The sequence below is a fragment of the Phascolarctos cinereus genome, unplaced genomic scaffold (genome assembly GCF_003287225.1).
Source record: "Phascolarctos cinereus isolate Bilbo 61053 unplaced genomic scaffold, phaCin_HiC Scaffold_5;HRSCAF=322, whole genome shotgun sequence".
In the NCBI taxonomy this organism is placed as follows: Eukaryota; Metazoa; Chordata; class Mammalia; order Diprotodontia; family Phascolarctidae; genus Phascolarctos; species Phascolarctos cinereus.
Genome location: NW_027555958.1, coordinates 301,866,976 through 301,893,363, shown reverse-complemented (window position 1 = coordinate 301,893,363; position 26,388 = coordinate 301,866,976). Strand labels below are relative to the sequence as shown.

General features: G+C 39.0%; 1 protein-coding gene and 1 non-coding gene across 3 annotated transcripts; both read left to right on the top strand.

Moving 5' to 3' along the window:
- Nucleotides 1-4,811: 4,811 nt before the first annotated feature.
- Nucleotides 4,812-25,434, top strand: SMARCE1 (SWI/SNF related BAF chromatin remodeling complex subunit E1). Of its 2 annotated transcripts, none has more exons than XM_020997516.2 (11): nucleotides 4,812-4,920; nucleotides 6,884-6,935; nucleotides 7,114-7,157; nucleotides 10,326-10,430; nucleotides 17,931-18,011; nucleotides 18,188-18,319; nucleotides 18,411-18,582; nucleotides 19,391-19,563; nucleotides 20,406-20,507; nucleotides 21,336-21,585; nucleotides 25,165-25,434. In XM_020997516.2, exons 2-11 carry the CDS (start codon nucleotides 6,929-6,931, stop codon nucleotides 25,374-25,376), a joined length of 1,278 nt encoding a protein of 425 aa, XP_020853175.1. In that variant the 5' UTR covers nucleotides 4,812-4,920; nucleotides 6,884-6,928; the 3' UTR covers nucleotides 25,377-25,434. The 2 variants fall into 2 exon arrangements, with proteins under 2 accessions (XP_020853175.1, XP_078012157.1); XM_078156031.1 differs by lacking the exon at nucleotides 4,812-4,920 and adding an exon at nucleotides 4,933-4,954.
- On the top strand, nucleotides 24,501-24,607 carry LOC144458039 (U6 spliceosomal RNA). Its single transcript, XR_013487597.1, has one exon. It is a non-coding gene; the product is annotated as a U6 spliceosomal RNA (small nuclear RNA).
- Nucleotides 25,435-26,388: the final 954 nt, after the last annotated feature.

The following is a 26,388-nucleotide window of genomic DNA, read 5'->3' as shown; positions in this document are numbered from 1 at the left end:
TTCCTTAAAGTAAAGAGACACACCTAAATTTTGTCAACAGTTAATCATCAATAACTTTTGAGCTTAGTTAGGGCCATTGCTTGGATTAAATGAATGTGCCCTTTTATCTGGAATGTTTAAAAGAAAGCCCTTAAGTGGAAGCCAGGTACTTTAAGAAGAGACACCACAAACAATCAGGAGGCAGGGAAAAGGGAAGAATGCTAGAGTAGGCCACTGGATGCCCTATTCCTTCCTCCTTTTTTGTGGGTGCAGTACTGGCATTTCCAAACTAGGGAAGCCCAGCACCCTCCTCCAAAACTGGGCTGGGAAGATGCAAGAAAGGGATACACAAAGGGCTCTCACCAGAGAATCTTAGGCACCATAGTCCTCAGGCATGGAGAAGAGGCAGGTCTGATGGTCTAGTAAGAGGCTTCAGCTAGGGGAGACAGGGTCAGGGAAGCTCATTCAGGTGGGGAAGGGAAGCATCCCATGTGGGGAAGGGTCCCACCCCTTAAGTTACAGACAGAGAGAAACTGATGAGCTAGGAAACTAAAGATTTCTAACATAGATAGAAGATTCCAGATATTGGGGGAGAACTGTTGGGCTCAGAAAAGTAGGGCTGAAAAGAAGGGGTGCCAGATAGGAGGGCTGGGACCTGGATAAGAAACAGACAGCCTGCTGGAAAGAGAAAAGCTAAGCCATTAAAACCTAAGTGATTTTTTTAATTTTGTTTTGTTTTTTATACAATCTGAATAGCTAACATAAAAGGCTAGCATAATATGGTATCGTGAAAGGTATTTTATGCCTTTAACATATCTAGCCTGCTCTCTGCTGGTCTCCACTGGACATGTAGTCTCCATCAGATGCTACCCTATTGCACGCAGCCCAAGAGGGCACTGCCATGCTGGGCAAGGTTCATATAGGCTACACCAGACGTGGCTAGGCCAGACCCCATTGATTAATAGCTGTGCTGCTTCTCTCTACTCTCAGCTTCTTGCTCAGCTGTAATTCTTGCCTGGCTCTTCTTTATGAGAAGAGTGGGCTTTGCTATGTCCATTTAGTTAAAGCAGAGGGTTTTTTATAGTTCTTTTAGAAAAGCAGCCACCCTTGACTTGAGCCAACCGGGGGGGGAAAAAGACCCTCTTTAGGAAAAATAAACTGTTGTTTTGGTTTGTGTTTAAACTTTTTTCCTCCTTTTTGACCTAGGTAGTTACTCTCAGAGGCTTAGCTAGGCATCTTATCCTCAATTATGAAATTCTCAGCCCCTGGATCAAAGCTCTTCTAAAGCCTTCAGTCTTAAGTTTTAATTTGGACTATATACTTCCTTGCCCGGGAACTTGGGTCTCTCTGTCAAAAACCTCATCCCAGTTTGTGCTGAACATTCCCTCTGCCTCCTGATTTTAATCTCTGAAGACTAGCCTTACATGGGCTATTTGTCCAATAATTACCAATGGCCCTAAAGTTCCAAATTATCCAGTTTTATAACCCAAATCTTTCTCTCCAGTAGATGAATTGAGGGGAGATCTTACAGAGCCACAGCTAAGTCCAAGGGGCAAGGCTGTTGTCTGTCCTACCTGCCCAACCACATTCATAGCCTTTCACATACAAATATGGCCAACCAAAGCCAAAAGGTGCTTTGGGCTCACCTTTACACGAAGCAATTTAGGAATAGGGCACTAAGAACTAGAGGGAACCAGAAAGGTCTCCTGAAGGAAGTAGCACTTGAGCTGAGCCTTGAAGAGATCTGGGGATTCCAAGAAGCAAAAGTGAGAAGGGAAAGCATTCCATGTATGGGGGACAGCCAATGCAAAGGCGTGGGGACTGGAGATGGAAAACCATGTCCAGAGAATATCAAGTAAATCAGTTTGTCTGGAATGTAACGTGCATGAGGGAATTATGTGGAAATCAATTTGCAAAGATACGTTGGAGCCAAATTGTGAAGGACTTTAAATACTGAACAAAGAATGCACACTTTCTCTGGAGCCAATAGGAAGCCATTGAAGTAGGGCCTGATCATCTCTATTCTTTAAAAATATCAATTTAGTACATGGATTGAGGATGGATTTGTGAGGTAAGAGCACAAGACTGAATTCAAGGACACAAATTAGGAGGAAATTTCAACAGTCCAAGTAAGAGGGAAAAATATCCATGAGGATGAGGTGCTAAACTAGGGTGCCAGTTGTATGAATACAGAGAAAGAACCAGAGGCAAGAGATGTTGAGGAGGTAAATCAATAAGATTTGGCAATGGATTGGACATGGGGGATAAGAAAAGAGTCAAGCATGACACAGATTGAAATCCTAAGGGACTGAAAGGATGGCCAACAAAAATGGAGAAAGTATCCACATAAATTAAACCATGGATTCATCAAACTATTAAGAAGCAAAATATGTCATCTATTACCCTCTCTTCTCCTATGGACTTCACCCCTTCCCACTCCCCACCTCCATCCCATCAGGTCCCACAGCATTTCCCTAGATCTACTCTATTCCTTAGCCTCTGAATTTCTCTTTCTTTAGCTACTTTCTTCCTTCTCCAAGTTATGTGAAAAAGGAAGCAGGAATAAATAAGGGGGTAATGTCTTGGTAGGAATTGGTCTGTAGAGCTAAAGTGAAACGATAATAATGACAGACAAACTATCCCATACTTACCCATTCCCAACCTCCCACCCAGCGCACCTCCACTCAGCAGGGCAAATTCTGAATGCCATATTGTCTGATCAAGCATATTTTAGTATATTGGTCTCTGTATTTGCTTTACTTTACTTGTCTGCTTTACAGGGCTAAGTACCTGTAGCCATCGTATCTGTGCTTATTATAGTGTTGATCTCGATTCATGTTTAATTCTTTGATTTTAAAAGCTGTGGTTTTTAAAGGAACATTGAGAATGAATAAATATTCCAGTTTATAGCTATTTCCCCTCTTAATAGGAGGCAGGGATGTTTACATAAATCTTATAAAATTGCTTGCAGTTCCTCCTCATTTTACAAGTTTCCAAGGGAAACAAGGTAGTTCTTGAGAAGAGGACAGACTCGGGGTGGAGAATATGGGGAGGCACACGGACAATACCTCTACCAATTAAATGCCTTTAATAAGAAGGCAGGAGAGAGGAAGAGCTTGCCATAGTAGGCAGACAGTGAAGATCCTGGGACCATGCTATATATTCAAATCAAAAGGCATATGTGGCCTTCTACTCAGACCTTGACCTGAAGCACAAACAATTACAGCATAGGCCCTGGTTCCCCACCAAGGAAGCCAAAGAAGGAGGGGTAGAAAGAGGAGTGCTTTAAAAGATCATGATAAAGCTGTAGAATAAGGAGAAAGGAAGCCTTAAAGTGGCAAAAGATATATGTATTTGTGTGTGTATACATACACACACTTTTTTTTAGGGAGAAAAAGGGCTTAGAAAAGCACTTAGATTGGTAATCAAGAAACCTAAGCTCCAGTCTTAACCTAATTTAACGTACTGATCTAAGCCAAATCAATTCATCTCTTAGGTCTTGTTTTCTCAACTGTCAAAAATGACTACAGGACTTCCCAACTTTTTCAGGTGTCCTGGGCACTTTTGGCGGTCTGGTGAAACCTACACACCTCTTCTCAGGATAATGTGTGTGTTTTTTAAAAATTCATAATTGAAGGAAATGCTAAATTTCAGGGAAAGGTTAGTGAAAATAAAGATGTAATTTTTTTCACAACCAAATTCATGGCTTTCTCTCCCCTAACCCCAGTCTCTCCGTTAAGATCTTCTTGAGCTGAGGTTCTGTAAGATTTTTTCCCCAACTCTAACTTCCCGAGTCTATGATCTGAAGTGCTGCAGGTTACTATGGAAACAAGGCAGGCTAGCTGCCTGGCAACCACCTCCTTTCCCCTCATCCCCAGGATGCAAGCTGTCCTCTTTGAGACAATCTCCTCCCCTTTTTTTTTTCCCTGAAAGACTGCTTTGAAGCCCATCGTAGGTGTAAAAGCACTAGATTTGGGAGCATAAGTCTACAGTTCAGCTGTCACAGTATACAGAAATGCTAGGGTGCAGGGGTAATATGGCAGGTGGGTCCCCTAATTTGTTGTTAAAGGAACCATGGATTTGGAGATGCCTCTAGCTTCTGCTATGTACTACCTGCATGACCTTGGGCAAGTCGGCTAACTTCTCTAGACATATTTCCCCCTCTGTAAAACAAATGGATGATGCCTGTATGTTCTATCCCTCAAATCTCTCCCAGCTCTGAATCCTAAAAATCCTAACCCCATCCTCCAGTGCGGGTCACTTCTCCTTCACACGCCGCTCGTTCAAGAATTTATTTGCTGCTGACATACATCTTGGCCAGGCCACGGACGGATTATGGCTAACACTCGGCTCAGTTCAGAGCAGAAGGTAGCAATCTCGCCTCACGGTCCTGAGGGAGCACGCGCTGAGCTGGGGTAGCGCACACGCATGCATACGTGCACACGCACGCCCACATTCTTACGCCACGGTGAGTCTCGCTCCCTCCCCAGCTCGAGTCTGAGAGGCTGTGCGAGCGCGCGCTCTGGGCCACGAGGTGCCGCATTCGCCACGCACCCCGCGCCTCGTCGCGCTGGCCACGCCTCCAGGAGCGGCTGCGTTTACGCTTCCAAGTGGGCCTCTTCCTGTCTATGGGCTGTCGTCTTCCTCCCTGCCCCTCCCACTCCCGCGCTTGTGGCGAATCTACGCCCCGCTAGAAAAACTCCGGAATTCGAGAAACTTTGAGGGAAAAGAGAGACGAACTCGGTGCCAGAGACTTCTTCACCCGGCAATGCCGCTTCTTCGCGCGCTTCCTTCCTCCCAGGAGCCGCCGCTGGCTCAAGTCCTGAGTCCAACCGTGTGTCGAAAGTGCGACCGCGAAAGCGGCGGCGCGGCGCGAGGGGGCGGGGCCTGCGCGGGACAAAGGAAGAGGAGCCGGAGCGGCGGCCTCTCTCCAGAGCCCGGGTAAGTGAAGCAGGACGGGGCCACTGAGCCGGGGGTGAGAGCCTTGCGGCGCCCCTGCCTCTTCCCCGAACCCGAGATCAAACTGGGCGGTGGGGGCGGCTGTGAGGCGGGGTGAGAGGGAGTGAGGCCTAGGGCGGCCCCAGCTGGAGTGTGGCGTCTGGAGCTCTCTGAGGTACCGGCAGCCCGCCGGCCGGGGACCGGGAAACCGGAGCTCTTTGTCTAGGCCGTGGTCCCAGAGGAGCTCCTCTATCCGTGTCGGTCTCCTAACTGAGAGAATTTAAATGTGGAGGTCTGGGTGGGACAGTCGCAGTCTAACTTCCATCCCCTGGGAGCAACCCGGTTCTTCCACTCCTCTTCCCAGAAGTGCGGCCGGAGTCCGGCCGAGCAAGCTCGAAGGTGACAGCTTGACTGAGGGCGTTAAGTAAAGGAATACTCCATAGCCAGAGCTTCATAACATCTGCATGCGCTTCTTCCTTAAAAATAGGGAAATTTCCTAGAGTAATTGAGGCTAGATCCACCAGGAATTCTCATCCCGTTGTAGACATGGTCCCATCCCCTTGTTCTAAAGAACCTTGTTGGGGTGATACATGCCCCCCAAAATCATCTTTGTCTGATGCATTCATTCCACATTGCAGTCACTGAGTGTGATGCTGGGTGAAAGTTATCCTGTAATGGTTAGGGCTTTTACTAAAGGGATACTTAACTTTGTCATTTTTCTGATTTTTTTTTATTAGCTTTCTCATTTATATGTACTTAGAATGAAATGTTTCCTTTTAAGATAAACACAATGGTAATTTAATAAGTCTAGAGCAGGAAAGGACCCTAGAGGCCATCTAATCCAATCTCCTCCCCCTACCCCTTGCCCCACCCCTATCATTTTACAGATGAGAAAGGTTACACAGGTAAATAATAGTCAGATGTGGAATTACAATCCTGGTTCTCTGACTCTAGAGACAGTGCTCTTTCCACTGCACTTGGATGCCCTGAAGCATTGTTACTTTATGCTCATGAATCCTTTGTCCGATCTCAGGAATATAATAAAATGAAACACTACTATTTCTGTGAAACTTACAGTTAATTAAAACAGACATATAGGATCATAGGATTTAGTCTTGCAAGGAACTTTAGAGATCATCCAATTCAAAGATTCTTAAAACTTTTTTGTGTTCATGGACCCCTTTGGCAGTATGGTAAAGCCTTCCCAGAATAGTATTTTTTTAAACAAATAAAATGTGCAGGACTATAGGGAAGCAAAGGAAACCAATTCCATTGAAATACATGTGTCAAAGTATTTTTTAAAACAATTTTATGAACCCCAGGTTGAGAACTCTTGATCAAGTCTGATCACCTCCTTTTGCAGATGAGAAAATTGAGGCCCAGAGAGGATTAAGTGACTTTCCCAAAACTACAGGACAGATTTGTGATTTAAAACCTAAGACCTTTGATTTCAGATCCATTGCTCTTATGTAGCATAGCTGCTTCTCTTTTTGATAGTTGTAGTTTTCCCTTAAGCAGTGGAAATTCCTACTCTTTGCCCAGTTTCAAAATAGTAATAAAGAGCAGTTTCCAAGGTACTAAATATAAAGCAACTGCTGATTAGCTATATTCTTTCTACTATTAATTTTTAAAAGGAAAGTCTTTACTTTTGCTTATATTATCAGCAAATATTTCTTGAAATGAGAATAGCTCAGTAATTTCATAGAATTTCAGGGTAAGCTTTTAAAAACTATTGCACTAGTCCAATCACTGTTATTTTCCCCCAATAATTTGGAATAGTCATTTTAATTCTGGAAAATAAGCTTCCAAGTCACATTCTTATAGAATTTGAAAAAGGAAAAAAGGCAAAATTTGTAATTGTTTTACCCAGAAACACTATTTTATTTATCATATTCTTTGACTGCTTAGGAAAACATTCTCTCATGCATACTTTTGATTTTCTTTGTTGTTTTGTTGTTTTTTTTAGTGTCCCAAGTTCATTGTTAAGGGACTGAGAGCTTAATCTTCCAAAATGTCAAGTAAGTTTCATTTTTTATATTTATCAAACTATGTGAATAAGGGACTAATGCCCTAGCAAATGGGAATTCCAAAATATTCTTTCTCAAATTTTTCTTCAAAACAGGGCCATTGGTAGTTTTGTTGCTTAGTGTTATATCTCCGTTGTTTACAAGAAGTTATTTATTTTCTTTCAAACAGAAAGACCATCTTATGCCCCACCTCCCACCCCAGCTCCTGCAACAGTAAGTTTTAATTTTCTTGTTAATGTAATAGCCAAGTCTGGCCTTGCTACAAAAACCCAGATGTCTTCCAGTAGCAATCACTCAGTAATACAGCAACCAGAATGAAAACATTTCATGTAAAAATAGTATTTCCTACTAAATATTTAAAATCTCTTCACATCTTGCCTTGAACTAACCCTGAAATTTTAAAAGAATAAACTGCCAAGATACAGTGATCTCTCAATTGCAAAAAATTCCTGATGGTGAGTTTTTCTTGTACTGAGAAAAAGTAAGGACCCTGTGATAATCATAACTCTAATTTCACCTCTTTTATCTTGGCAGTAGTCATCATGTAAAAAGAAACCATAGAATTTCAAGCTTAAAGAGATCTTAGAGGTCATCTAGGCTAATCCCATCCATCATTTTATTAAATGAAAAAACTTGGGTTTTACCCATTAGAACATCCATTTTCTGCACTAAAAAAAAATTGCCTTAGCTGGTTGTTGCTTATTCCCTTCTGTCCGTAATTCTTTTTTTAAAAAAAAAGTTATATAGTCTTTTTTAGAATAGTGAAATCCCTAGTTTTATAATAACCCTCAAGCACTTGCTAAACATTTTCATTTCATGCTGTTTAGGGAAGGACTGTGTTACAGATGGGCCATATTATATTAGATTACTAGCATTGTTACATTTCATTAAATAATACTTTACTGATCTGAGAAATAGTCATAGTTACAATGGAGTAGTTTACTTACTCAGCAAGATCTGGCCCAGTGCATATGAGACCCTTCCCTGGTCAACATGAAAGTAATTGCCCAGTCTGCAAATCTGATGTTGAACAGTTAGCTCTTCAGACCTCAATAGACCTGATTTCTTTGGAGTTTAAGAAACATTGAGGTAGTTCACTATATCACAAACCCATGTATATAAAACCTCTATGCCCATATATCAGATTATTTTGAGCTTTTGCATTGCATTAATAGTAGATTCTTTATGTGTTACTACTAATGTGCCTTTCCCCCATCAGACAATCACTATGGTAATTACTTCAGCTTAGCTATGTTTTAATTACATTTATCAGCAATTCTTTTGTCCTCTATGTAATGAGAGCTTTTAAAATAATTTTAAAATCATATTGCATGCTTTCAAATAGGCCAACTTACACAAGTCTTAAGCAGTCACAAATGTCAGCATTTCTGTGTCTTACAGACAAATGGCTCTGAGGGGTCTGTGGAGTATATACCCTTAAATCAAAAAACATTTATTAACAATCTATCTCTATGGTACTGTATTAGGCACAATACAGATGAAATTGAACAAATGTTTGCAATCTAAATATACTTTAGTTTTGAGATTGATATGGTCTGTAACATTTCAGCTTCTCATTTTAGTTCTGTAGTTCCCTTGGTTTTTGTTTTTTCTTATGTTATTTTCTTGTAATAATTCCCATTATTTTTGTAACCTATTGGAAGTATCTTGTTGATAGAAATAGTCACTTTTAGCCAGTGTTTAGGTAAAAACAGATCTTCTTATGTGTAGTTCTAAGTGTTTCATTTTAAAATACAGCAGCTGAGAAATCACATGTGTTTTCTGTTGCATAATACAAAAATGCATTTCTGCCTGTCTTGAGAAAGTTTTACATTGTTGTATCATCATAATGTTGCCTTAGATACTGATTGGTAACAATTCTGGTAACTTAACAGATTGATGTCAAATTAATGCTCTTTTCCCTCACTTTTTTCTGTACTCCCACCCAATGTACTACTCAGAATAAATGCGCCTCATCACTAACATTTGCATTTCTTCTGGGTTTTGACTCTAAGTTGTTTTTTGCGTCTTCCATAATAGGAAAGACTAGGAGTTGGTCAACTGCTACTTCTCCTAATATTTCAATTCAGTGTTTCTTTGTACACTGTATTTAGACACTAAGTTTGGGTCACAACAGCATATTTTGAAACTTGTTTATATTTTGCACTAGTAACAGTTGAATCGGTGAGTTTATGAATTGGGTATCTACATTATACAGGGCTAAAGTTGTGAATCAGATGTTCAGATGAAATGGTTTTTGTCAGCTTGTTTTGGTTTTGAATTTCATAAGAAAAGAATTTACTACTTTTAGTTTCTCTGTTGCATTCTCCTTATGCATCTTTGTTGTGATTCTCATGAACACTGGACATATTTATAGTAACTGTTAGCAATCATATAAGGCTCCTGTGTGTAAAGAACTTAGGGCCATTTAAGATCCCATTTCACTGTATTAACAAAACACAATGTTTCTGCTGCAAATTAAGGAATTGCAATCTTAAAATGTCTAGTGCTACCAAAGGACTAAATAGGAAAAGAAAAACTAAAGACCATTATGTAGGGATTGACTAAAGAAGAGTACACTTTGAGGCAAAATTCAGGAAGTGTTCGAGATTGAGCTCTAGAAGACGAATCAAAGAAGAGGAAGTGGAAGAAGAAAAAGGAGCTTATAAAAGTGATGGCTTTTTTTTTAAAGAATAGAATGTAGTCCAAAAAGAAAGTTTAAACAAAATCCATGCATTTCTTACAAGTCTTTGTTTTTAAATCATGTGTTTAACATCCATTGAATTCCACAAGGTACGTTCCCCTGTATTCGGGAACCCGGTCTTAGTTAATCAGGTGCTTGTCATTTCTCATATTTACATGCAATTATATTCTATATATATACATATATATATATATCTTGAAAGCAGATCCATTGCTTGTTTTTATTTGTGTGTTTGGTAGATGACATCATTGGTGGTGTCCACATAATGCTTAACAGTGTCTCGTATGTAAAATGTTCCAGGACCTCTGGTGTATCATGTTTCCAGGCCTCTTGTCTCAAAATACCATATATCCCTAAGTTCTACCATTTAATAGCATAAATTAGAATGTATGTCTTTGTCATTTTTAGACCCATGCCCATTTTAGTTGATTATAAAGTAATTCTGAATCTGTAGTAAAACCTAAATGCTTTATCTGCCAAAACAAAAACAAACCTGCAAGCAGGTTTCTATTGGAGTTGTTTCTGTATTGAAAAAGCCAACCAGACTGCAACCCATCATTTGCTTGTTTAAGTTTAGGTTGCTTTTGCATGCCATATGCAGATCATTTTTCATTTCTGTGTTTTCCTCGTTTGAGCTCATTTCTCATTCGTGTTTTTGTCTCATTTGTTTCCATCAGCAAATGCCCAGCACACCAGGGTTTGTGGGATACAATCCATACAGTCATCTGGCCTACAACAACTACAGGCTGGGAGGGAACCCGGGCACCAACAGCCGGGTCACGGTAGGAGAATCAACTATTACAGCATCCAGCAGACACCTGGAATTGACCAGAAATGGCTTCAATTAGGTCCTTCCAAATCATGGATACGGCCATTTTTTAAAAATAATTTGACTGCAAAATTAACTTTGCTTTTTCCAATATTCTGTGCACTTCCATTGTAATATTTTACATTCCCCCAAAATGGAGTTGTGGGGGAAAAAAATACTTGCAGCAAAGGAATAGCTTGTTCTACTTGATCAGTAGGAGGAAGCCTAAATACTGAACTCACTTACTGAAAGTAGAAAAAAACCATACATTTTTGTAGATTAAATGTCTCCTTTTAAGCTAGAGAGGTATTATCAATTTCATCTGCTGTTTTAGGGATTAGATTAAAAAGCTAGTTTTCTAATTAAGAATGCAATCCATTGAGTAGGCTAGGTAAGGGATAGCAAGCATTGTCCTGGTCTGCCAGAAACTTGAGATTTCAGGCCCCACCTCACTATACTGGCAGTTCATTTGTTCTTTGGGTTTAATAATAGATCCCTAAGCAGCCACCAAAAGGAAGCAAGCCTACTTCTCTTCATTTGAAAAGATAAGGCTTTTGATGTCGCCTCTGCTGTATAAAAGGAAGTAAATCTTTCAGGTCAAAATTTGATGAACAAATATGAACATCCATTTCTAGGGTAGGGAGAAAAAGGAATATAAGAAATAGTTGTTTCAAAACTTCTTGTGCTATTTAATTTAAATGAAGCTTTAATATGTTATTAAAGGATTTGATGGCATTAAATTCAACATGAGGCTGGTCCCATACAAATAAATTTAGTTATTAAAGAAGCAAAAGTACCCTACCTTAAACTTACAAATTATTTGAGAAGAGATCAAAAAGCCAAATTATTCCCAAACACCTAACTATAATGTTAACTAAAACTTATTCATTGAATGGCTGTTACTGTAGAATTATTTTCTAGCTATGGGTAGTAAAATGGATTATGGTAGCCATTAAAGAAACCCTCTCACCCTGTAGTAAACTGTGAGCGGAAGTTTGGTATTATCAAAATTTGTGTCTATCTTGCTAAGTCCATTACTTGGCTTGATAGATTCTTCTCGTCTTAGATTTTTCATTGTTTCTACATGATTTGTACTTCACAAGCATATCAAGTTTTATGTGCCATGCCTATTTCATGGTATTTTAGAAGAGAATCCTAAGTGTGTGCATGTGTGTATGCATTCCTTAATGCATACAACTTTTATGTACATTTTTGTTTTCCTAAGCCTGGGTGCATAACTTTGAAATGGCAAGACTATGAAAGATTGCTAATATGTATATGTTTAATTAAAGGGAAAAAACACAATCTATATTAGTTAATTCAAAATACTGGCAGAAAGTTATGCAGGCAGCAAATTCAATGGAATAATCAATTTGATGCCGTGTTCTACAGTCAGCTCTTGATTATCAGTACTGATGGTGTCTGTAATCTCAAAATAATTTCTTTTTACTTTGAAATGCATATTGTACTTAAAAGTGAGTGTGTCTGACATGTGAACTCATTGTCCACTGAGTAATGAGGGAACACTCTGAAGATCACATCAGGAAGAGCTGGAAAACTGCTGTCCTGACATCTAGTCCCTTCTCCCCTACTCCATCCTGGTGATTGATATCTTAGGACAGAGCATTTGGAGTGAATGCTGACTTGAGGGTGGGCTGGTATGTAAATGGTTGAGTTTAGGAATTTGTGGTTCTTTGGGTTCTTTTTTAGTTGCTTTCTTTATATTTTTCCCTGTGGTTGAGAGATTTAGGTATTAACTAACTAAACTTTAATAGGGCCTTGCACTGAGCGGCCTTTTAAATGAAGCTTTTAATTTTAGTTTGGCAGCTTCAGACGTTGTGGACGTGAACTCTGGGGCATCTGTTCTCTTGGTTCTTAGCTGTCAACTCTTTAAAATTGGTGATCTAAATACTCTACAAGTATTTAACACTATCTCTTCTGTTATCTCTAAACCCTTAATAGGTTCAGTCCTGTATGAATTTTATATTTCTTTGGTTTTTTTACCCTCACTGGAATCTAGCTAAAAGATTTTTTATAGAAAAATTTTCATCCATTATGATCACCTGCTTGAGTACTTTTTCATAACTTTGGGCACATCTGTTGGGTACTATAGGAATCGTAAAGGCACAGTTGTTAAAGTTGAGAGCCCTCAGACCAAAAGGAAAAAAGCAACAGTGGAAAGGTCCTGAAGTAGCATGAATATGTTCACCTTTATTGTCTGTGTTGTTAGTATTTGTCAGACTATATTGGAATAATAGAAGGTACGATGAGAACTGAGGCCCAGACCGATTAAGTAACTTGCCCACAAACGCAAGCTAGTTAGTGACAATGCCAGCCTTAGAACCTAGGTCTCCCAACTCCAAGGCCAGTACTTTCTCTACCATACTACAGTGCTGCAAGCCAAAAGAAAACACAGTTCTTCTCAAAGGACCCCATAAAAGTAGAGAAACCCCCTTTAAAGAGGACCTTTTGGGCTTGACGCAAATAGGTCATATAATTGGGGGGGTGAAGAACGGACTTGAAATGCAAAACTATTTACACTTGTGTATGTAAACTGACCTCTGAAAACATATAAATAGAATCTGACATAGGCTTTCACATGTATTTTTATTTGATAAAACAACTCTGTGAGATGGGTGATACAAGTACTTCCATTGTCTAGATAGGGAAACTGAGGACTGGAGAAGTTACTTCAAATGCTCAGGGTGTTATAACTAGTAAAAGACAGAAGTGGGATTTCAGTCCTTGGTTTCTGACACTTTAATTCATTGTTCTTTTAGTTAACTCATTTCTAATATTGCTCACTTAGGAATTTTAAAACCACCTTCTTGATTGCCCATTTATACTTGAGAATCTCCTTCTGAATTTCTATTTTTAAGTCAGCAAGCGTGTTTTAAGTGCCTGCTGTATGCCAGAACCAGAAACAACCTAGGAAAAAAAATTGTCTCTATGCTCAAAGTTTTATTTTCATATTTTAAGATTTGAGGATACAAGTCAGTTAATTCAAGGGATCCCTAAGAAATGATGCAGGGCAGTAGAAAGAGCCCTGAAGTTAAGTTCAGAATCAGGAAATGTGGACTCAAACCTTTGTTCTTTTCCTAAGAAGTTCTGTGTCTTTGGGCAAGTTACAGGTTACTTCTGTGGACCTTAGTTCTTCCTCGATAAAATGAAAGGTATGATTGAGCGAGGTCATTTGTTCAGTCTCTTCCCGTGAGCTCCCCTCAGTTCTATGTTAAAACCTTGTTTCCATTCTTTCTCAATCTGTAGACTAAAAAAATACTACATTTCTATAGGCACTGGTGAAACTTTTTTTTAATTCTAATGATAGCAATAAGCTCTTCACAAAGAATTGTGAAGTCAAATTAATTCATAGCTTGGATCTAAGTGTCTTAATACAGAGTCTCACAGAAATTTCATCTCATCAGCTTTAGAGCAGTAACACATACACACACAGTTTTAAAATAGTTCTTCAGTAAATACCTCACCTATTCTAAACATACAAAAACCAAAGATTACCAAAAGGAAGATTACCAAAAGGATCTCTGTGAGCAAGAAAAATAGATGTCCTAAGGTCCTCATATTAAAGCTCAGGCATTTTACTACAGGGATGAGGCTACATGACTTCCTTTAGCATCTATTTTAGTCTCACTTTACCTGTAGTTCTACTAAAGTTGATTATCAGGTTTCCGAGATTAGAAGGAAAATTAGAAAGGATAAGAGGAACAATTACAGCCCAGCTCTCAGCCATACCTACCACAAAGGGCCCTGAGACTATCATTGTATCACAGTATAGTACCATCCAAAGTCATCAAGCAAAAGTATCTTCTGTTTAGGTGTTTATAGCTAAAAATTATCTAAATATTTTTATCCAGAATAGTTAAGAGGCTTGAAAGCATAGAAGGTGTTAAAATACTGGTGATGGGGTAAGCCCTGAGCCAGCCAGAAAATAACTATCAAGAATAACTTGTTTCCTGAGAATTCTTAATAAAGAGGTTTTACCATATTTTATGCAAATTAGCTGGTTATAAGTAGGGGAAACTTCCTGTGTGCTAATGTTTTGAAAATGTCACTCAGGAAATGGGGGGAAATCTATTAGGGAAAAAAATATCACTAATGTAACCTTTCTTAAGAAAAAATGGTCAATCGTCTAGATCCTAACGTGGATAAAAACTACCACAATTTAATCGTTAAAAGTGTTTCTGGGGGCATCTAGGTGGTGCAGTGGATAGAGCACTGGCCCTCCTGCCTCAGACACATAACACTTACTAGCTGTGTGACCCTGGGCGAGTCACTTAACCCCATTGCCTAGCCAAAAAAAACAAAAGTGTTTCTGATTTCTTTCTAAAAGCTTAGAAATATGGAAATGTTAAGGTTGTCCTTCCACCTCATTCTTTTATTTCTTTCCCTGGAATCCAAACAGTGTAGAATTACCAGTGTAGTGGTTTTACCGCTTGGAATAACATTCTTGTTTACTGGAAGTTGAGGATTTTTGCCACAGAAGTATTTTAAAATTAAATTTAAAAAAAAATAAAGATGCCCTTCTTTGAGTAATAGTTTTTAGAAATGTGTAGATATCTTCTTAGATACCCTACTCTGGTGATAGGCCCAGAAGTTGCCAGTTTGCTTTACAACTTAGGGTAAGATTTTCATAATTTGAGTGCAGTATGGGTTATGTCAGTTTACCTGTACTCTGCTTATTCCCATTATATTCAGATAACTGCTGCCTGAGCTGCAGTCAGTCAACAAGCATTTCTTACGTGCTACTATGTACCAGGGACGTTACTTAAACACTGGAAGTACAAAGGCAGTGACAGAGTCTCTGCCCACAAGGAGCTCACAGTCTAATGGCAAAGACAAGGTGCAAATAACTATATACAAACGAGATGATTGACAGGATAAATTAGAGATAATCAGCAGAGGGAAGGGATTAACAGGACTGACATCATGGGGAATCAGGAACAAAGGTTTCTCATGGAAGATGAGGTTTTAGCTTAGACTTGAAGGAAGCCAGGGGACAGGTGAAGGAGAGCATTCCAAGCATGGGGAATAGCCAGTGGAAATGCTCAGAGCCTGGAGGTGGAGTGTCTCGTTCAAGGGACGGCAAGGAGGTGGGTACCACTGAATCATGGGGCGAGGGAAAAAGGAGAGATGGGACAGACGGTGTTAAGGTATAGTAGGACTGAAGGGGGGGTAGGGGGAGCAGGTTGTTTAGGGCTCTGAATGCCAAACAGTTTTATATTTGATCCTGGACATGATGGGGAGGTACTAGAGTTCATTGAATGGCAGGGGTGAAGGATTCAAATTTGCATTTTAGGAAGATTAGTTTGACTACTGAACAGAAGATGAGCTAGAGTAGGGTGAGACTAGAGGCAGGGAGACCAACCAGTAGGCTATTTATTATACTAGTCCCTCTTGATGCAGGGCTGCACCAGACCAGTAGCAGTATCAGAAAAAAGAAGTGTGTATTGTTCAAGAGATGTTGCAAATTAAAATGCTGCAGGCTAAGAGACTCCTTCCACCCCCTTTCAATTCAGTTGGAATGTATTGTTATCCAGTTAACCTCATGTGAAGCAATCGTTGAAAACAAGAATCAGAGATATGGTCTGTGTTGTATGGTCTATACATTCCCTCGCTTATAACTTTCTTTTTAAAAGAAAATGTGTTTAGCATACCAAACTTAGAAATGAATTTTACAAATTACACATTTAAAATGTAGTATATTCGTATGTTAGAGTCTGACTTCACTCCTCCATTCCTGCCATTTCAGTATTTTTCGTTGTTATGGGGAGTTCTTGAAATAAAACTTTAGACATTCAGAGAAGGGGAGGGAGGGAATAAAAATTTATTAAGCAGCTACTTTGTGTCAGTCACTGCTTTACAGATACCTCATGCAATCCTCACAGCAAGCCTAGGTGGTAGGTGCTATTATTAGCCCCATTTTATAGTTCAGGACACTGAGGCCAGCAGAAGTTAAATGACTTATCTAGAGCAACAAAGCTAGTAAGTGTCTGAGGTCAGGTTTGAATTTAGATCTTCCTGACTCCAAGGCCAATGCTCTATCCACTGGGCCACCTAGATGCCTCCAAGGACAAGGGCCCCAAAATAACTTCTTGGGCCTGAGGTCATCAGCCATCTAACACAGTTATTAGTAATGTGGTGAGAATCCTCTACTTAGCTCTCCCTCTCCCCTTACTTTGCTTTCTTTTTCTTTCTTTTCTTCCCTCCCTTCCCCTTATTTTTTCTCTCTTCTAAATCCCTTTTCTATCCCTCTCTTTTCCTCTTCTCTATAATTTACATGAAAATCACTTTTGTGTGATATGGAGCTTTTTATAGTTGACATAGCTTTCCATCTCCAAATACCTTAGAACCCTGTGTCCTTTAGTTCCCTGCTACCTATAATTTTTTTACCTATTCACTAGAGAGAAAGAGGTGAACTTTATTCTATATCTTATTAACTAGTTTGGCCCTTCAAATACTTGAAGATTGCTATCATGTCCCACTCAAATGTTGCCCTGTTCAGGCTAAACATATCCAACTATTTCTACACATCCTTGTATAAAATGGTTTTCCCATCCTGCATAACTTTGATCTTCACTGCCTCAGTCTCCTTCAAATATGTTTCCTGGCACCAAACAAAATATTCAGAACAGTGCAAGCGATAGAACTGGGATCTGTCTTGTTCCAAACACTCTTTGCCTTAAGGCAGCCTAAGATCCCAGGGTCTGGGGTTGGCTTGTCACATTGTTGGCTCTTTTTAAGCTGGTAAAGCCCCCAGAGCTTTTTCACATGAATTACTACATAGTAATTTTCCCCCCATCCTGTGCTTATGCCATTGATTTTATTTAAACCAAGCGTAAAACAGGATTGAAAGGTAACCAGTTTCTAAGGTTGGTAAGTAAAGGTTTGAGTATTTTGGTTGTTGATTTGGTCTGGAGTCAGTTTGGTTTTTTGGTTTGGGGGGCGGGTGTTGTTGGTTGGTTTTGAAGTTGGAATTCTACTGAGTCTGAGTACTATGCTGATGGTTACAAAACAAGGACAAAGTAGCCTCTCAGCAGAGTAGGTATGTCTGGTAAGTGCTGAGAAGGCTCAGGGTTTGGTGCAGATAATCAAGTGTTGACTGTATGTCATTGGAACCAAATGTTTGTAAATTAAAGGACATAGAATGCCAGTTGGTGTTTCAACTGTAAGTCATTGACATGTATCCATATTTCTGATGTCTACATCATTTCATGCTGCTTTGTCTTTTCCCCTTACCACCTTTTTAGCTTTAGTATTAAAGCTGACAAAGCAGTGTACCTTCAGAGACATTTCCTTGGTTTTCTGGTAATGCCTTTGTGAAGATATCTTTCAGTGGAGAAAACTGAATTTAGTATCAATGGACAAGTAGAAAAAATACCTTTTTTTATATGTCTATTTCCAGGTTGCCATATGCTACTATTTGCAACTGATTATCCAGTTCTTTTTTTTTTTACAGGCTTCCTCTGGCATTACAATTCCCAAACCCCCAAAGCCACCAGATAAGCCTCTGATGCCCTATATGAGATACAGTAGAAAGGTGGGTACAAAATATCAAGAAGTGGAGTCTTTGTTTCTTCTTTTAAGTATAATTTCAAACCTTAATAATGGTTTTAAATGTTGGCTTGTGTGTCTTTTTTTTTTTAACCCAAGACTATTTGAAAGCCCACATGTCCTTTTGACCAATATTAAAAGTATGGATGTTTTCTTTTTAAGGTTTGGGACCAAGTAAAGGCTTCTAATCCTGACTTAAAGTTATGGGAGATTGGCAAAATTATTGGTGGGATGTGGCGAGACCTTACTGATGAAGAGAAACAAGAATATTTGAATGAATACGAAGCAGAAAAGGTAATGTGTCAGGAAGTAGGGTAAGAGCACAGAACAGACCATTTGGATATTTTAATCACAAATGTGAAAAACCAATTCTGTCAAATTGCAGATAGAGTATAATGAATCTATGAAGGCCTATCATAATTCACCTGCATACCTTGCTTACATCAATGCAAAAAGTCGAGCTGAAGCTGCATTAGAGGAGGAAAGTCGGCAGAGACAGTCCCGAATGGAGAAAGGAGAACCTTATATGAGCATCCAACCTGCAGAGGATCCAGATGGTAAAAGGGATGGGCTTTTTTAGCTAAGTAACGGGAGGTCTTGAATAGTAGGCATAATCCTTCAAGACCTTTCATTACCACTTCCCTTTTTGTGCTAAAAAATAGCACAGTTGCTGCTGTTTCTAGTTTTTCATATTCATTGTCTCCAGAATACCTGATAAATTTCTCAATTTGTGACCAGGATTTTCTTCCTGAATGTTTATAAAAGATGAAGAAAGCTGGAGGGCCCCCCAGCACAGGCACCTTGTTTTTTCCTATGATTGGTCTTGACTTGAATTAAAAAGAAAAAGGCATTGGATGCAGGGGAGTGTTTGCAGTTAGTCCTTCCCAGGAGTTCTGGGAGCCAAAACAAATTATATTTTAATTTAATAAATGGACATTTATAGTACAGTATCATAAAATTTTAAAAATAAAGGAAGGTTCCACTATGTTAACTTCAGAATAACTTACCTACTCTTAAATTCTTAATTCACTGCCAAGAGTGAAACACAAACTCATTCAGTGCTTTGAGCAGCCTCGAGACCAAAAAAAGATATGACTTCTGTCTCCCATTGCACTTTAGCCAGCTCCTTCTCTGGTATTCATTATCCTGTAAGAGTTTGTGGGAGACTTCTCACCTTGACCAGTGATTTTTGCATGTCCTAGCCTGTGTTTAACATCAGAGTGGCCACTACATGGCTTTGTGCCATAGCATTCTTGGATAAGCCCAGCACAATTGCTAGCTGGGCAATTAATTGTTGACCTTGCAAATACTGTCCCATGTTTATGGCTGTGGGTAGCATTTTCACAAACATATTGTTTATTACAGACTATGATGATGGTTTTTCAATGAAGCACACAGCCACTGCCCGTTTCCAGAGAAACCACCGTCTAATCAGTGAGATATTAAGTGAAAGTGTGGTGCCAGATGTTCGTTCAGTCGTTACCACAGCCAGAATGCAGGTTCTTAAACGACAGGTTCAGTCCTTAATGGTCCATCAGGTAAAGACTGCTTATTGAGAAAATATTTGTCACTTCTTGAGTAAAGCTGTGCAGTAGGTGACCTGATTTTGTACTCTGCATGAAAGTACATGTTGAATGCCTGTACATTCAGTTTAACCTCTCTTGGGTTTGGGGAAGAGATTAAGGGTGAGGTCTTCCCTTGAGATTTACTGCATAATAATACATCATTTTGAATTGTAGTATGGTACCTTGTAATGGGAATTTGTCAGTTTTAAAAATATAGATTAACTTAGATACCTGCTAACTCTGATTTTTTTTTGATGTATTTTACTTTAAAGAAATTATTGAAGAGTTTGAGAGTTAATCAGTTAACTTGGAACTATTGAATAACAACAGCATTAGTAATAACTGACGTTTATATAGCTCTTTAAGCTCTGCAAAGCGCTTTATCTTATTTTTTTCTTAATAACCCTGTGAAGTAAGTGCTGTTATTAGCCCCATTTTGCAGATGAGAAAACTGGAGCTGAGACAGTCCAGAGTTACATAGCTTGATAGTACCAAAGGCAGGATCTAAACTCAGGTCCTTATTCTAGTTTTACGCTTTCCACTATACCACATGGACTCAACATTCACTTCCCTTTCCTGAGTTCAATATATTAAAAATATTATCTAGACATGATATATTATAAGAGAATAAAGTGAAAAACTCAAAAATACTCTTTAATGCCATGCCATTTAAAAGAGGAGGGGGCGGAAGAACCATTGGAAAAAGCAAGCTGGATTTTTATAACCAGATTTTTGTGTCGAAGTGAATAGGGACAAAAGGAAAAACTTATCTGTGTGCTAGAAAACACTCTGAGCCTGGATCTTGTGTCTTACAGAGAAAATTAGAAGCTGAACTCTTACAAATAGAAGAACGTCACCAGGAAAAGAAGAGGAAGTTCTTAGAAAGCACAGATTCATTTAATAATGAACTCAAGAGGGTAACAGTTTAATTTATTAATTCTGTTTGTGATAGGAAATTTTTTTCTTTAGTATTTTTGGAACCAACTTTTGATTTCATTGGTATAGGGAAATCCCTTCCAGAAAAACTCCCAACAAAGGTTAGCAGCAAGTGTTCTGCAACCTATGGTTGTATTAGAGTTGCTTGGTACACTGAGAGGTTAAGTGACTTACCATAGTCATACAGCCATTGTGTGTGACAAGTAGGACTTAAACTTGGGTCTTTCTGACTCTGAGCTCAGCTCTTTACTACACAGTGCTGCCACTCTCCAAATTAATTTTGCTATAATTTTTATCTCTTTTTGAAAGAGGAGTGACTTACCACTAATTTATAACAACTGTTCATTTGTGACAAAATTAGAATTTAGTTTAAATATATTTATGTATTATAGTAAAACTATCAAACAGTATGCATAAGTATGAAGTTTTCAATGTGTGTTCTCATCAGATGTGATTCACAGGTAACTCTTCTCATAATGACTAGTAAACTTAGATTTGAGTAACTCAAGATGAGAAATTGAAGTCCTCTACTCACTCCTGTATTTTCATTATATTGACTGCTTTGTAATAACAGTTGTGAGAGAGCTTTTGGAACCATTAACTTTCATGGCTTTCTTTGTCTCACTGATAAATAAATGACAAATAACTAGAAACTGATGATTTATCTCACAGAAGGCCTAGGTTCACACATTCTTGTAGCCATGCAATTTGACATTTTGTGTATATTTATAAATCTGTTTTTAAGCCACATTTACTTGTTTAAAGTGAAACTGTGCTAAGATGGCTGTGTTTTTCCTTCTGGCTTTTAGTTGTGTAGCTTAAAAGTGGAGGTGGACATGGAAAAAATAGCAGCTGAAATTGCCCAGGCAGAGGAACAAGCACGCAAACGGCAGGAGGAACGAGAGAAAGAAGCAATGGAGCAGGCAGAGCGCAGTCAGAGTGGTGTTAGTGCTGCCGCTGCCGCCGCCGCTGCTACCGCTGCAGCCACCACTGAGGATGACCAGACAGCCAGCAAAGGGGATGAGAAGAAGGAAGAGGAAAGCACTCCAATGGAGACAGGTAGTAATGTGTGTCCTTGTGACACTGTCTGAAGCCCTGTGAAGTGAGGCCAAAGCATACTCCTCCAAGTGTGGGCTATGGGATATGGTATTTAACCTTTCCCTTTCTAAAATTATCTAGAGAGGCCTTAACAGATTAAAAATCTACTTCTAAGTAAAGGCTTTCAAACAAACTGAACTCCTCTTCTTTCTTCAGAAGTTATCAGAAAATAATAATTCAGAAAATATCAGTTTTCTTGTATATAATGACAGCTATCCCCAGAAAACTTGTAAAATTTTGTAGAATTCATAGATCTGGTACTGGAAGGGACCTCAGAAGCCATCTGGTCCAATCCTCTCATTTTATAGATTGGGAAACTAAAGCCCAGAGATTATGACTTGCCAAAGATGACATACTCTAAGGTGGGATTAGAGCCCAGGCCATCTGTCTCCAAAGCCAGTACTCATTTCACTGTTCCACACTGTTTGGGAGAGTCCATTTTAAATTTTCTAGTTCCTTTAAACCTTTACCACCTAGTACCTGCTACCAATCCTCTCCAGTGTACAGGCAGGATCAGTCTAAAAATATTCATAGGAGAAGCAACCAGATACTATCCCACCCCTCTCCCAAACCTTAATTAATTCTAAGTGGGAGAGGCATCCTTTAAACCCACAGGCTTCATATTCAGATGTTTTACATCCTCATTTCACATGTGAAAAGTAAATATTGTCCTTGTAAAAACTTAATTTAGTAGACTAACACTTGAGATAGTAAAATTAAAAGTTTAATTATCTGTGTCTCTTACTGTTTAGTATGAACATGTTTTTGATCTTGGTAAATTTGGAGAGCAAAGCACATCTTGTGGTTAAAGCAGAGCTTGAGAATCAGAATCTTGTTTTCATCAAATTTTACCGCTAGACAAAACACACAGTCCTTTGTTTCATTTCACCATTTGTAAATAAGCTCTTGCTTATTTATAAAAGATTTTTTTCCGGCCTGTTAGTGGAAGCAGTAAAGGATTAAGAATATTTGTGAGCGTTCAGATTTATGGAATCTTTTTATATGTAAAATTACTTCTGGGGTCATTTGAGAGACACATCCCTCTCCTAGGAAAGGGGGACCAGTCCCAAACCTTAGTAGGTTTTTGGGCCTGAGGATTTATATTCTACCTATTTGGTCACTTGGGAGAAATCCATTAAGCTGGAATATCTCCTAGAGAATGAAAAATAGAATCATTAGCACCTTGATTACCTATTATGCCCCTCAAACTGAGGGGGAATAAAGTGTTATAGAATCAGGATAATGTGAAGAATGCTGGCTTCTAATCCCAGCAGCTTGTTTTTGGTTTGGTTTGGTTTGGTTTAGTTTAGTTTGGTTTGGTTTAAAGATACAAATATAAAAAAGAAGAGAGAAATTCAGATGACCAACTTGAGCATAGGATAAGGGACCAATCTTACATTGGGCCACATAAGAACGGGGCTCCAGAAGCATGGAGAATCATGTCTGGGCCAAGGATTCTCAGAAGACTCTAGTTCAACAATTACAAAACATTCTCCACACAAACAAAGACAGATCAAAATAATTGAAGAAATATTAATTGATCATGGGTACGCCTAGCTATTATAATAAAAATGACAGTAGTACCTAAATTAATTTACTTATTCAGTGTCATGCCAATCAAATTACCAAAGGATAAAGCTAGGAAAAAATAATAAATTCACCTGGAGAAACAGGAAGGTCAAGGATATCAGGGGAATGGGGATAAATGATCAGATGATATGAACAGGCAGTTTTCGAAGGAAGAAATCAAAGTTATCAGTAATCATGAAAAAAATGCTCCAAATCACTAATAATTTGGAGAAATGCAAATTAAAACAACTCTGAGGTACCATCTCACACCCAGTAGATTGGCTAACCTGACAGGGAAAATAACAAATGTTAGGAGGGTTGTGTGGAAATGGGGACACATTCACTGTTGGTGGAGCTCTGAATTAGTCAAGCCATTCTGGAGAATTATTTAGAACTGTACCCAAAGGGTACCCTTTGATCCAGCAATACCACATTCAGTATATTGGGCTATACTCCAAGGAGATCAAAGGAAAAGGACCCACATGTACAAAAATATGTTCGTACAGCTCTATTTGTGGTGGCAAAGAATTAGAAATTGAGGGGATGCCCATCAATTGGGGAATAGCTGAACAAATTGTAATATGTGATTGTGATGGAATAATACTATGCTATAAGAAATGAGAGGAGATGGTTTCAGAAAAACCTGGGAAGATGTATGAATTGATGCAAAGTAAAATGAATAAAACTCGAGAACATTGTACACAGTAACAGCAATATTGTAAAAATTACCCAGCTGTGAAAGACTTAGATCAGTGTAATGATCCACCAGTTCCAAAGGACTAGTGATGAAAAATGCTATTCACCTCCAGATAGACAACAGATGGACTTCGAGTGCAGATTGAAGCAAATTATTTTCCTCTTTTCTTCTTTTTTTTTTCCTCTGGATGGGTGGGTAGGAACATGGTCAATGTGGAAATGTTTTGCATGATTCAGAAAAAAAAGAGAGAACTCCCAGTGCATAGGTTCATAGATTTAGAACTTGAAGGGACTTGGAAGCCATCTAATCCAACCTCCATTACCCACTCCGTTCCTTCCTTCCCCCAATTTTGCACATGAGGAACTGACCTAAAGAAGATAAGTTCCTTTCCCAAGATCATTAAAGAGAAATTAGTAAACTTTTGAACTACCTAGCTAACTTGTTTGGATTTTTTTTTTTGTGAACACATATGGCGTTTATATTGATATTTACAAATATATATTAGTCTCCTTGTGAGCAAAGCCTAGGAAAAAAAAAGGTTGGTCTGGTAAGTGTGTGACATAGGAAGAAGGGAAAGAAAAGAGAATTTCGTGTAAGAACCAGGTAATCTGTTCTTACTTCAGTAGCTCATATACTAAAATTAGAACATTGCAGAAAAGATTAGCGTGTCCCCTACGCACAGATGACACAAAAATTCATGAATTGTGCCATATTTTTGACACTTGGGGTGGGAGGAGAACTAGGTGATCCAGCTAAGGTTGTGGTGGGAAGGTGAAAGGACAGTGAGTTCAGGGTGGGGTGGAAGTTCAGGTTAATTCAGACTCTTCACAGTGTCCTGTGTATAAGGCATAGAATTTATAACTGATAGAGAGAAGACCTGGGCCAGCATAATTGCTTATTAACTTGAGATCTAGATCCCTCTTTGATATGACGGAAAGGGGATTGAGGTCTCCCAGTTCAAGTTTTCCATAGAAGCTATTAAACCTTTTTTCTCATATTTTAAGGGAAAAGACTGAAGAAAATTGCATTAATAGCTGTTAGACCAAAATCCTTGTTCTTTCATTTTTAACAAGAAACAGCCAAGGACCAAGTATGGATGTTGGCTGTTTCTCTGAAAGTCTTGATTTAAGGCTTTTGGAACAGCTTTAACATTGAATGCCAGTATGCAATAATAGTAATTTTGCCACATTTCACCCCAAGAACTGCTTGTCAGCGTATTTAGGAAGAGTAAATCTTAGCCTTCAGACTGACAGTGAAAAAATATCTGATTGCAGAAGAGACACACCCAGAGGAAACTACAGAAAGTCAACAGAATGGTGAAGAAGGAACATCTACCCCTGAAGATAAAGAGAGCGGCCAAGAGGGAGTGGATAGTCTGGCAGAAGAAGGGACCAGCGACAGCAACACTGGGTCAGAGAGCAACAGTGCAACAGTGGAAGAGCCTTCAACAGACCCTGCGCCAGACGACAGTGAGAAGAAAGAATAAATGTTGAATTACATGTGTTTTGAATTATTTTTTTTAATGAAATACTGTTTGAGTTTTATTGGTGTTTTGTGGTTTGTGTATATGCTCTCTTTGTCCTTCACCAAAGACTACTGCACCACTTACCTATGATATCCCTAGTGGTATGATGGCCTTTCTTCAGCACTTGTGTAGAGATCACTGTTTTCTTCGAACTTTGTTTCTAGGCTTGACTACTTAAAGCCTCAAAACTTTAGTGGATGGAAGGAATTTCCATCTCTTTTTATGGAATTAACTTTTGATGCCGTAGACTTGACTCGACTTGACTCTTAAAGATGCCTTTCCATGGTTTACTTGGGTCCTTAGCAAAGCCTCAGCTTTAAACTTTCTTGGTTCCTATCAGCAGTGTGTTGAAGCGCCCTTATCCTGCTCATTTCTGTCGAGGCAGGATTTACACACAGATGGATGTTACATACACCTCCCTGGTGTTTTGACTCCTCAAGTGAGGTATCCTCAGAGATGAGTGCTGCAGGCGTTGAGTGGCCTCACCTCCCACACCTGGACCATGTTCATCTACTGACTGTCCCTGTAGGCAGCAGGAATACTAGTTAGTGAAATAGGTCACTCCACAGGGGCATGAAAAACATGTCATGTTGTATAGTTTGCTCTAATTCATCCAAGTTTCTGTCATGGGAATGAATATCATCCATTTTTAGTTGATCCAGTTAATTCAAGAAACTACTTTTTTTTTTTAAACTAAACTTTCCAAAGATGGAGAAGATCCCAAACTTAACAGTTGAAAGTGCATTATATAGACTAAAGAGGCCTGGTGGTACAGCGGACAGAGGGCTGGGCTTGGATCCAGGAAGACCTGGATTTCATTACAGCCTCTCACACTGATTGGCTGTTTGACTGTGGACGTGTCTCTTCACCATTAGAAGTTGAGGCAGTTCCTAAGACCTACCTAAGTCAGAAAGGTCGAAATTAATCTACTTTGCAAAGGAAAGTTCCATACTGGGAGTTTCCCACACATTTG